At 34.6% G+C, this 11741-nt stretch overlaps 2 protein-coding genes across 2 annotated transcripts; both read left to right on the forward strand.

Annotated features, from left to right (window-relative positions):
* Positions 1-3055: 3055 nt before the first annotated feature.
* On the forward strand, positions 3056-3963 carry LOC130746612 (NDR1/HIN1-like protein 26). Its single transcript, XM_057599297.1, has one exon. The coding sequence runs from the start codon at positions 3133-3135 to the stop codon at positions 3763-3765; it is 633 nt and encodes a 210-aa protein (XP_057455280.1). The 5' UTR covers positions 3056-3132; the 3' UTR covers positions 3766-3963.
* Positions 3964-10007: 6044 nt separating this feature from the next.
* LOC130746625 (uncharacterized) lies at positions 10008-11358 on the forward strand. Its single transcript, XM_057599318.1, has 3 exons — positions 10008-10581; positions 10687-10936; positions 11044-11358. The coding sequence occupies exons 1-3, from the start codon at positions 10129-10131 to the stop codon at positions 11076-11078; spliced, it is 738 nt and encodes a 245-aa protein (XP_057455301.1). The 5' UTR covers positions 10008-10128; the 3' UTR covers positions 11079-11358.
* Positions 11359-11741: the final 383 nt, after the last annotated feature.

Below are 11741 nucleotides of genomic sequence, written 5' to 3' on the forward strand. Positions count from 1 at the left end.
AAAGGTGAAGCTAAAACACATTTAACGCCAAGAAATCATAACATAACAAAAAAATTCAAGGAGGTTTCCCAAAAGCTATTTTACAGATTCTGCATGTTCCCTCCTTTTTTTGTTTTCTGCTCACTCTGTTTTATTATGAAATGAAACTTCCCTTTCAAAAAAGAAGAAAAAGAAATGAAACTTCACAATTAAACGGTAGAAACTCACACACAAAGACAAGTCTCAGTAATTTCTCTGTGATGGATGGGCACAAGCACAACAACACTAGGCCATTTGCTTGCACCATATTATCTCCAATCATGAAAGGAAGGCTATTATTTACGCTACCTTCTCTAAGCCTCTTTTATTAAAAGTGCTGCTTTTGCTTTTCTTTCTAATCACCCATTCCATTATATTATAGCGTAGCGTGGCAGTATCAGATTGTATATACTACTATGTATCATCTGAATTTGCAAATCCCATAACATCGTTATCTGAGGTATCACACGCCATCAAATGTATGCGACACTATAATCATATGTGGGGACCTGTTGTGTGTTGGGACACTTGAGGACCCACTTATCATGGTTGAACCTTCTTCTGTGCCATGTGTTTCAATACAGTGATTACAGCTGGTAATCACCACCAATGACTTGGACTATCTAATTTTTATTGTTTGAGAAGGGAAGCCATGGCATGCTGCAAGTAACAACTTGTTTACTGTTAATCTCTTAAGAACGATACACATTGACACCAGTGCAAAAGCAACATTAGCATTCACTTCGAGTTAAGGAGAGGCTTTTCTTATAAATTTGGATGAAAGTTCGTTCACGTCACAGGTATCTATCTGAACACACGAAATCTTATCAAAACCTTGATTTCCAAGAAAAATGTGAGAAGGAAATTATGTTCACAAAGGAATCTCAAGGCTGATAGAATTGCAGTGCTAGACTGCTAGTTGCCTAACATGTCAATTAATAGAGAACAATTAATAAGTAAAGCAAATGCAAGGCAGAACAAAGTGAAAATCAACAGAGAATATAGAAGAGGAGTGCAGACTTGTTTTATCTCTATAATTACTAGTCACAAAGGTGGATGTAGTGGGTGTTCATTAGAGGTCCGGAGTCACGAAATTTAAAAGCTTCTAATCAATTCTACAACCATTCCATGCTATCAAGCAAAATCCTCTATTCATGAACAAATTTTCACTAATAACTGAATTACAGGAGAACTCCAGACATAACATTTCTTTGTTTTAACTCTTGCAACTTTGAACATATCTTGAACTTATGCTATCTTTCAAATCTTTTTAGACTTGTATGATTCATGCATACTCTTTCCAATTTTGGTTCAAAACATGGCTCAAATTATCATAGACGGGCAACTTTTTAGGTTATGTCTCGATGCTTGTTGACACCGGTGCAAATGGATGTTAGCATTCATTTCGAGACAAAAAGTGAAAGGAACTCTTTTTATGAATTGAGATCAAAGTCCGCACGCATTACACTTAATTGTTATCCAAACACACTATTAAATCTTGCCTTCCAACACAACTTCAAGATATACATGTTTACTTGGACAAACAATCTTGGTAATGTTCCTTGAAGAATTAGAACACTACCAACTTAGTGCTAATTCAAGTAAGACCATTCATTGAAAACTTGAATGTTAGGTTGTGTTCAACTCAATCTACATATTAATGGAGTGTTTGGCTAGTCTCTGTTCAATTTTCATTTAAAATGCTCAAACAAAGTCTTGTCTGCAATAGATTTTTTCAGTTTCAGTAAGCTTTTGTGCACCAAAAAGAAAAAGTTGGATTGGGGCCAAATTTGGTTGTTAGTGTTATCTGGCAGTCTCAATCCTCTCACCACACAAATGTTTGAAAGCGACCAAAGCATATTACGGCCCAAAGAAAGAGAGTACTGTGAAAACAACCATAAAGACATGTTACATTAACATGGCTAAGTTAGATTCTAAGCTTTCTACAGTACATGTGTGAACTTTTTCATGTTAACATGAGCCAATTTTTTTTTTTTCAGGGGAAGAGGCAGCTTGTCCCACTGAAACTTTGCTCCTGAATTGCTTGCAAAAGGAGATAACATTTTGTGAAAGTGGAGAGTGGTGTAGGGTCATTTGGTTCATATGCACCTAATTACTTGCTAATTGCTATAATTAATAGCATGTTTTGATCTGCTTTAATTTACTCGGAATTAATTCAGAAACTTTAAAGATACTCAGAGATAGCATGTTTGGAAACTAATCAAATATCACATTTATGGAGAATCAATTTTTAAATACCGAATTTGGAAACTCATTGAGAAACTATGATGAAAGGCAAAATTTTGGTGGAAAGAAGGTATTTCCCTTAGCTTTTGTAAAACTAGAGCTGATTCTAGCTATGCTGAAACAAAACTAAACATGCTACAAATGCATGTTTGAACTCATACTGAAATTTTGCAGAATCAATTCTGCTCACACAAAAGCAACTGGGAGTAGTTTTTCAGATAATCAATTCTCTTTCTAACGTGAAAATCTACCAGAATCAACTATGACATACCTAATGAATATACAAACATGCAAAGAAGCTTCTCCACATATTTGATTCTAATTTTAGATAAACTTCCAAACATGTATTCAATGAATTCAGTGCTCCTCTAAATTGTCACTCAACATTCCAACTATTTTGACAAGTTATGAGGACAACTTTCATGTTTAATATGAAATGAAAAATGATTGGTGAACATACCATTTCTGCTGATACCCTTCAAACATACGTCTTTGCAGCGGCTTTGTAGCTTTACAAAATGTTGTGAATGTTAAAAGTTGAAACTGCCACAAAGATATGTGTGAAGGGTGAAAACATTTCAGTATATAACTTAATTTTTTATCCATATTAAGAATACTAGTAACGCGTGTGGATCTCTGGCATGTTAGGATTTCCCTATCAAGCATTTCTCCAGAAGTTTACCACTTTAATTTTCTTATAATTATATACTAATCACCATGAGGAGGAGCTTATAGATAGCAGTCAAAAGCACCAAAATAATTGTTGCTTTTTGCTCTCTTTATAACCCACCCAAACCCCCTCTTCCTTAACCTTGTAAACAATTAACATCCCTCCTTTCAAGTTTCAACTCTCTCTCTCTCTTGGAAATGTCTCAAATCACAATAAAATCTCCAAAACACTGTGCAACAAAGCAAGGATTCAAAATTGAAAGAAACTACAAGAAGCTCTATTTTGCTTTCTCAGCATCTTTCACCACAATCCTACTACTCTTACTTCTTATCTGGTTCATTCTCCACCCTTCAAAGCCTCAATTCTCCCTCAAAGAAGTTGATATCTACCAATTTAACCTCTCAGGACCAATGCTTAACTCTTCAATCCAACTCACTCTCTTATCCAAGAATCCAAACCAGAAAGTTAGCATCTACTATGATGAGTTTCAAGTTTATGCAACCTACAAGGGACAAAGGATAACAGGTGATTCCTCTGTGCCTCCATTCTACCAAGGGAATGAAGAGAGTAATCTCTTAACAGCATCTTTGATTGGGAATGGCTTACCAGTGGCACCATCTCTTGGTTATGAAGTAGGCCGTGATCAAATTAATGGAAGACTAGTTTTGAATCTCAGAGTTATTGGGAAGCTTCGTTGGAAGATTGGAACTTGGGTCTCTGGACATTACAGGTTCAATGTTAATTGTGTTTCTGTCATGGCCTTTGGACCTTCTATGCTTGGTGCTCCTCTGATTTCAGCACAAGGGGCTCAGTGTTCTACCACAGTTTAAACAGATAATAATGTGATATAGTATTGATATCTTAGAGCTTTTCAAGTTTTCTTTTTTTAATTTCAGATAATGATTGGCTTTGTGTCAAGAAAGTGTTTTGCAGTCACTAAGTGATTTTGTAAATAAAATATATGAATGATAGGACCAAAACTTGTTACAACTTGTGAGTGATAATGAAAAAGGATGCATATTACTATATTAGATTGTTAATCTTATCTCTTTACTTTCAGCTTCATCTCCTTCTCTCTCTCTATTCTCTCTTTACTCCACTATCTTTTTATCTAAATTGATTTTGCTCTGCATATGATGATAGAGTGCATGGTGAAATGGGGTAAAATGAAAAGTAGCAGATTTAATTTGATGGGTTTCATGGTCTCTCTCTGGTATCTTTTGTGAGTGGATGCATGAGTAGATATTGGGATACCTTTGTTTCTTTGGTTATTTTGTGGATATGAAGGAAAAAAACAAACTTTGATTGAAGAATATGAAGAAGAGATTCCAAGAAGAGAGATAGTTTGAAGGTAAAATGAGGAAAATTAGTAGCTTTTGTAGGAGAATCTGTAGATTTTACATGTCAATTCTTTGCTTTAAAGATTCATATAAGGTATACTTTAAGCAAACTTTAGGTAACCATGAATCAGCTTACATTTTTCTCTTTTATTTTAGCAATACCTGGCCAAGCATGTCTCAAACGAATATACCATGGGATGCTAACAGTTAGACCAGTTTCTCTTTTGATTTTTAGCATTTTATCTAAAGAAGCACAGAGTGTTGATTACAAAGAGCTACTTCATCAGTGGCATCATTTTCAGATTCCTAGTTTCTAACATATGCTGAAGTTGCCAATTGAAGAATCCGTACTTAACTCACCCCTTAACCTAAACTCTCACATCCCCTGTCTCATCTTTCCTTTATCATTCAAGGGTTATGATTCATAGACCATCCTCACTATAAACATGCCTCAAACACCCAATATTTTTCCTCTATCTCCCACTTCTTTTCACATCATATTATATATCACATTTATTACTTATCTTTTCTCTTCGTATGTATCTACATCCTTTAGATGTTTACCCATCATTTTCCATCATTCAATTTTCTCCTTTTTCAAATGCTGGAATCCCCTCTCAACCTATTATAAAAGATGAGAAAGAATGAAGAACAAATTGTTTTGATATCCTTGTGATTTCCCAACACCCTCTAATTGCAGTTTAATATGCATGTAGCATTGCTACAACCACCATTTAGTAGTTACTAGCATAAGCCTTTTCTAAATTAAATTTGACTTTAAAATTAATTTTAGAAGGATTTCCAAACATGCTAAACGCTGTTTGTATTATAGAATTACCTAAGAAGGTCTGGGTTGTTGTTGTAACTTGTGCTTCATGTATTGTTATTTAAAGGCTTAAAGCTAATTACTGAGCAGATACGTAAAGTGTAAACTTAGAAAAGTTAATGCAACTAATTTAGTTATTATTGTCAGATTGTGTTCTCTTATTATATTTCTCCTCTGTATAAAACGCTATGGAACGAATATTATAAAGTCAGATAGCTTTATCAAAATTCAAAAAGCCACAACTCATCACCTACCTGTCACAGGAACTTTTGTTAACGTGAAAATGGCAGGGAAAACAAAGAAACTTAAGAGTGGCAAATAATACCCCCCACCATCCCAAGTCCCAAAGGATCTATGTACAAGAATTAAACAATTTACAAAAAAAATTAACTAACATATCCCATAATTGATTGTCGTGCGGTAGTAAGTATCGGCCGATACACCGATACGATACGCGATACGATACATTTTTTAGGTAAATGATACATATTGTACCTGTGTATTGAATTGTCCCTGTATTGCGTCCGTATCGGCTGTATCGTATCATGTATCGTTGTATCGCACGATACAGAAAGTGGGCAAACCGGGTCGGGTTCACAACCCGGTTCAGATATTTGTTTTTTTTTATAGCGTTTTTTACGATTTTTTTAAAATCTGGGCTAAAGTGCGTCGACGCACCTGACCCAATCCATTTAGGGGTTGAAATTACCCTAAATCTCCAATTTTAACTCTTGACAAGGGTTCAATTTCAACGCTTACGGGTTCAACTTGAACGTCGTTCACCTCTACTCCAGAATACTTCCTTTTCATAAACGCTTCTCTTCATCTCTCAGGTTGGTGTTATTGTTATTTACTTATGCTTCTTTCCTTCCTTTTATGCTTCTATCATCTTTCTCTCTCTCGACATTCAATCCCACTCATAGTTTAGCAAGTATGGAAGTGTTTTGCATTTGTCATGTTATTGATGATTTTGAAGGAGATGAAGACTTGCATTTGTCATATTTTGTTGATTATATTATATATATCATATATTTTTCATTTATGACTTATTTTTGTGTGTGTTTGTATCGTACGATACATAATACGATACAATACATGACCCGAAAAATAGGACTCAACTACCATGCGTGAGACTAATTTCACGATCAACGCACTAAGCAGTATGTGACTTGCTTATGTTTCAATTACAAAAGTTGGGAATCGAGCCTTCAACCACTTACTTAAAGAATGAAGTGTTGAACTATTACACCAACTCACTTGTTTGAAAATTTACAATTTCAATTGGTGACATGGGCCTGACAGTCTGACACAAATACAAATGCTAGCCTTCAAACAGAGGAAGGTGGAAGCCCATTTTCACATTGAGCAGAAATAAATATAAATATATCACCCGGAAAACCTACCTCAACAGAAAATCTTTATAAAAAGGAACTTTAACTGGTTTACCTTTAGAAATTAAGAAGTTTGCAAGCAACATTATGTAGGGCAATATGACAGACAAGCTTCCCCTGCATAACAAATAACTATTATGCAAAAAATGTTACCTACAATGATATTATTGTTAATATAATAAATTAAGAATGGGATAAAATGTTTCAATCTTTGGCAGGAACAAATATCCTTATGTGCTTCTATTAATCTTATATCTGTGAAAATTGAAGAATTAAAGAAGGTTAAAAGGGTTTAATGAAATGAGACCAAAGCCCTATCAAACTTTTTTCTTTTTGTCAAAAAAGTTCTATTAAACTTGAAGATGGATTAAAGTGTAGCATGATGTTGAGGCAAGAGGTGACCCAATAATTGGTTGTTGATTTCTTAGTTAGGGACAAGCAATTTCAAAGTGCTGCTGGGTAGACTAGTTTCATACTTCACGTTTGAAAATTGATGTGCAATCCTTTTAATATACACGAAAGTCGCTTCCAACCATTACTGGCAATGTCAACCTGAAAATTCAACTTCATTTGCTAGAATACCGTGTAACTTTTTGAAGGTATCGACCAAATTTGTCAAAAAGTTGAGTGCATACCATAACGTGTGTATATTTGTATGGTCTTAAGTCTTAAGTCTTAACATATTATTATGCATACAGCTTGCTTCTACCATCTCCAACTCCAAACTCTTACTCGTGTTATTTGTACATATTCTCAAATGAGAAGGGTACTTACCAATCAAAACCTCTTAAGTAGACTTAGTGCTTAAGAATGGTGCAGCTGAGATTTTTTGGGGACTCTTATAATATAATATGCAGGGTTAAATATGAATTTTGGTACCTCTACATTAGCATTGTTCTGGTTTAGTCCCGAACTTTTGAAATCGAAGATTTTGGTCTCTCAACTAATTTAATTGCACGATGTTAGTCCCTCATCGCTAACTCCGTTAGTGATTGACTAACATTACTTATGATTACTTACAATACATGGCATTTGATGTGGGGTTAAATTAAATGAGGTAGAAAATAAACAATCACACTCTTCTTTTTTCGCAACCCATTCTTCTTCGCACTCGTCTTCTTCTTCTTGTAGGTCATTGCAGCAACATCAGCAGAAGGGAGGAGGGCGAAGTGGGAAGAGAGTTGTGATGTAGGAATTAATGGAGGCCTAGAGTACAAAAACAAGATATTCATCTTATTTATCGTAGTGGATCATGCTCATATGGGGTGAGAAGCTTGTGTTGATGACCTCGAAAAGTCCAAGAAATGTGAGACGATGTCTCCTTTGACCATGACAAGAGGTTTTGATGAAGACAAAATACTCATAAAAAAAAAATCGCTACATGAAGAATATGTTTAATTTTTTTTTTATCTTTTTAGATTCATATATTCATGTTCGCGCTAGGATAATCTATCCATTGCACTTTTAAAATTTTCATGTGAATTTTATGACACTAAGGGATTACATGTTTTTAAGAAGCTAAAAGAATTATAAACAAATAGAAAATTAATTTGGTGTTTTAGTTCAGCACTCCATTCCTTATGCAAGAGGTTGAAGAGAAAAAAGAACTCATTGGTTAGACTCTACCGCTTAGTGCCTTAATTGTGGGGTAAAATATTGATCTCAGTGTTATCGATTGTGTGATTGAATGTATCATGTATGTAAAGAATTTTACACGTGCATCCGATCACATCTCTATTTTTCATTTTAAATATTTTAAAATTCAAATTTATATACTAAATGACAAAGTGATGCATTCCAATCCGTAATTAAACTCAAATATATAAATCATTTAAGATTATTCACATAAAATATAAGATGACATTTCACATGAGCTTACTGAAATTAACTTATTTTATTTTAAAAAATAATTAAGGTTATAAATTATCAAATCCTTTTAATATTCCTATGGATATTCCTTTTTTCACAGAAATGTAGAAGACTAATAATGCCTCTTCTATAACTTTTCAAAAGTAACAGTTTGTTTCAAATGGGTAAAAACAGATTTTTTTTTAACAAAGGAAAAAGATAAAACAGATTTGAAATCATTTGGCGGAATTTACGAAACAAAACCCTTAAACCCTGATTTCCATTCCACTGTGAAGTAACAAACCAAAACCCTCTGCTACGGAATGGAGAACCAGAATGAGAACGAGAAGAACCTCACTCTACCAAGCGACATGGAGAACCAGAAGATGAAGAAGAAGAAGAAGAAGAAGAACCTCATGTTAAATTATTTTAATAATTAATGTGGCCCATGTAACTTATAGAACTAATTTTATGAAAAGATCCTCAATGTGATGGTCATTAGGATATTAAAGCAATTAAAGTTAGTTGGGGGTTTCAAAATTCAATTTTGAATTCTCTCTCCTCTTCCTTCAGAAAATTAAAAGATAGTGGGTGGTTACAATAACCAACCTACAATAAAGGGTTTACTGAGCAGTTCTCAAAGTAACGTATTCTGCTTCTCTTCTCATCCATCAGAGAAGGACTGAAAGTGGAAGGCAAAGAGGAGAGAAAAAGATTCAGAGAGCATTAAAGATTTCTTCATGGATTCTGGCATGAATCCAGGTTAGTTATCTCCTCCCTTTAAAGTTAGTGAGAATCATATAAATTAAAAATCCTGGCTTAGGTTTCCTGTATGTTGAAAACCCTAGAGTGGATAAAATTTGCTTACAATTGGTATCAGAGCCTTAGTTGAAAATTGTATGATTCTCCATGAAAGGTGTTTCTCCAATTTTATGAACCCTAATTTTAGAATTCAAAAAAATTATGGATTCAATTATAGTATTTTGCTTCCGCCGCCTTGTGCCAATTGATTGTATATGGCCGAAACTGTTTTTTCAATGGCAGAAAGTTTTTGTTCTCGTAATTATGCATGGCTATACCCAATATATGTATTGAAATTAAACAATTCATTGAAGCATTACGGGCCTGTATGTGTGGTATAATGTCATATATAATATTGAAGGAAATTGATATTATGAATGCGTTAACAGTAACATTCGATGGCTTTTATGTGGGATATTGACATGCGGTTCTATTAAAAGTTTTGACTAGTGAGAGTAATTTTCACTGTATACGGATCATTGCAAAATTTGCCTTCTGAAAGTCATAGCTTCCGCATTATTTAGACAAATTTTGCAGAAAAGATAATTGCTTGTAAGGTATAAATTATGAAATTAAATATATGAAGGATTTGTATCATCAAAGTGATCAAATGTGTTTATTTAATTTCATAATGTATGGTTGCAATTTACAGCCCATGATTTTGATGCTATGAAAAGATGTAAGGGGCTTATGATAGCTTATCATTATAAGAAATATTTGTGTCACCCAAAGGTGGACCATTACTTATAATGTATGGCATTAAAGAAAGAATTGACATACTTGAAAAATGTGTTTATATACCTAAAGATTTATAAACATGTTAATTATTTGTCTATTAAAGTAGTTTTAATAGCATCATTATTGTTTGAAGTTATGAATTTAAGTTACATCCAAAGATGAGCTTAAATGCATAGGTAAAGTTATTTGTTTGAATCCATTTAAGTTACTCAAAGCATTAATGTGTAAGCTTATAAATGTTTTGCAGCTATGACTTCTTTGTCTGCTGGGGTCACTGGTGTGATCAAGTTCAATGGTCTTAACTATGCTGATTGGTCGGAACAGATTCAGTTTCAACTGGGTTATATGGATTTAGACCTAGCAATAGTTACAGACGAAAAGCCTGCAGCCATTACTGAGACCAGTACAGATGATGACAAGTCTTATTATGAGGCTTGGGTAAGGTCTAACAGGCTGTGTTTGAACTTGATGAGAATGACAATGGCTGAAAATGTTAAGCCATCCATGCCCAAAACAGACAATGCAAGGGAATTTATGGCAAAAGTTAAGGAGTACTCACAATCAGACATAACTGACAAGTCCATTGTGGGAACTCTAATGAGTGAGTTGACGACCAAAAGGTTTGATTGGTCTCAACCCATTCATGATCATGTGACTAGCATGGCAAATCTGGCAGCAAAGCTGAAGTCCATGGGTATGGATGTAAGTGAGTCTTTTCTCGTGCAGTTTATTATTAACTCACTTCCTTCTGAGTTTGGCCAGTTCCAGGTGAACTACAACACCATTAAGGAAAAATGGAACTTTAAGGAAATTAAGGCCATGTTGATTCAGGAGGAAGGGAGATTAAAGAAAGAGAAAGACCACTCCATTCATCTCACGACTCATGATGGAGCTAGTAGCAGCAAGGCTAAACCAGGTAAAAAGGAACAGAAGAAGGACAAAGCCTTAAAGGTTAAAGAGGGCCGAATCCATAAGGAGCATGTGTGCTACTTCTGTAAGAAGGCTGGACACTTCAAGAAAGATTGTCCGAAAAGAAAGGCTTGGTTCGAAAAGAAAGGTACATTTTATGTTTCAATTAGTTTCGAATCAAACCTTATTGAAGTACCTAACAATACCTGGTGGTTGGATTCTGGTGCAACTACTCATGTGTCACATATTATGCAGGGATTCCTTTCGATCCAGCCCATAAGAGGAACTGAAAAGTTTCTGTACATGGGAAACAGGATGAAAGCACGAATTGAAGGAATTGGGACTTACAGATTGATCTTGGACACTGGTCATCAGTTAGATCTAGAAAAGTGTCTATATGTTCCTGGATGTGCTAGAAATCTTGTTTCAGTAGGAAAGTTGGATCGCTTAGGTTTTGATTTTAAGATTGGACATGGTGGTTTTTCTTTGTATAAACTTGCGTACTATTATGGTTCTGGTACTTTGTTGGATGGTTTATACCGTTTCAATCTTGATGTTAATTTTGTTGAATCCCTGTTTAATGTTGAGCACAATAGTAGTGTTAAATGTACTGCACGTAATGAATGCTCTGCTTTCTTGTGGCATAAAAGATTAGGTCACATATCCAAAGAAAGGATGATGAGGTTAATGAAAAGTGAAATGTTGCCTCAATTGGATTTTGCTGACTTGGATATATGTGTGGATTGCATTAAAGGCAAGCAAACCAAACATATATCAAAGAACCCGGCTACAAGAAGTAGTCAACTCCTTGAGTTGATACACACTGATATCTGTGGTCCTTTTGATGTTCCATCTTGGGGTGGAGAAAAGTATTTCATTCTCTTTATTGATGACTTCTCACGTTATTGTTATATGTATCTGCTGCATGAAAAGTCTCAATCAGTGAATGTCCT

Source organism: Lotus japonicus, chromosome 1, assembly GCF_012489685.1.
Source record: "Lotus japonicus ecotype B-129 chromosome 1, LjGifu_v1.2".
NCBI lineage: Eukaryota > Viridiplantae > Streptophyta > Magnoliopsida > Fabales > Fabaceae > Lotus > Lotus japonicus.

Excerpts from the sequence above, each read along its gene's own strand:
- LOC130746612 (XM_057599297.1), top strand. The coding sequence starts at position 3,133 with ATGTCTCAAATCACAATAAAATCTCCAAAACACTGTGCAACAAAGCAA.
- LOC130746625 (XM_057599318.1), top strand. The coding sequence starts at position 10,129 with ATGACTTCTTTGTCTGCTGGGGTCACTGGTGTGATCAAGTTCAATGGT. Across the intron at positions 10,582-10,686 it reads TGAAGTCCATGGGTATGGAT|GAAATTAAGGCCATGTTGAT; the intron begins GTAAGTGAGTCT and ends TGGAACTTTAAG. Across the intron at positions 10,937-11,043 it reads GGCTTGGTTCGAAAAGAAAG|GGATTCCTTTCGATCCAGCC; the intron begins GTACATTTTATG and ends CATATTATGCAG.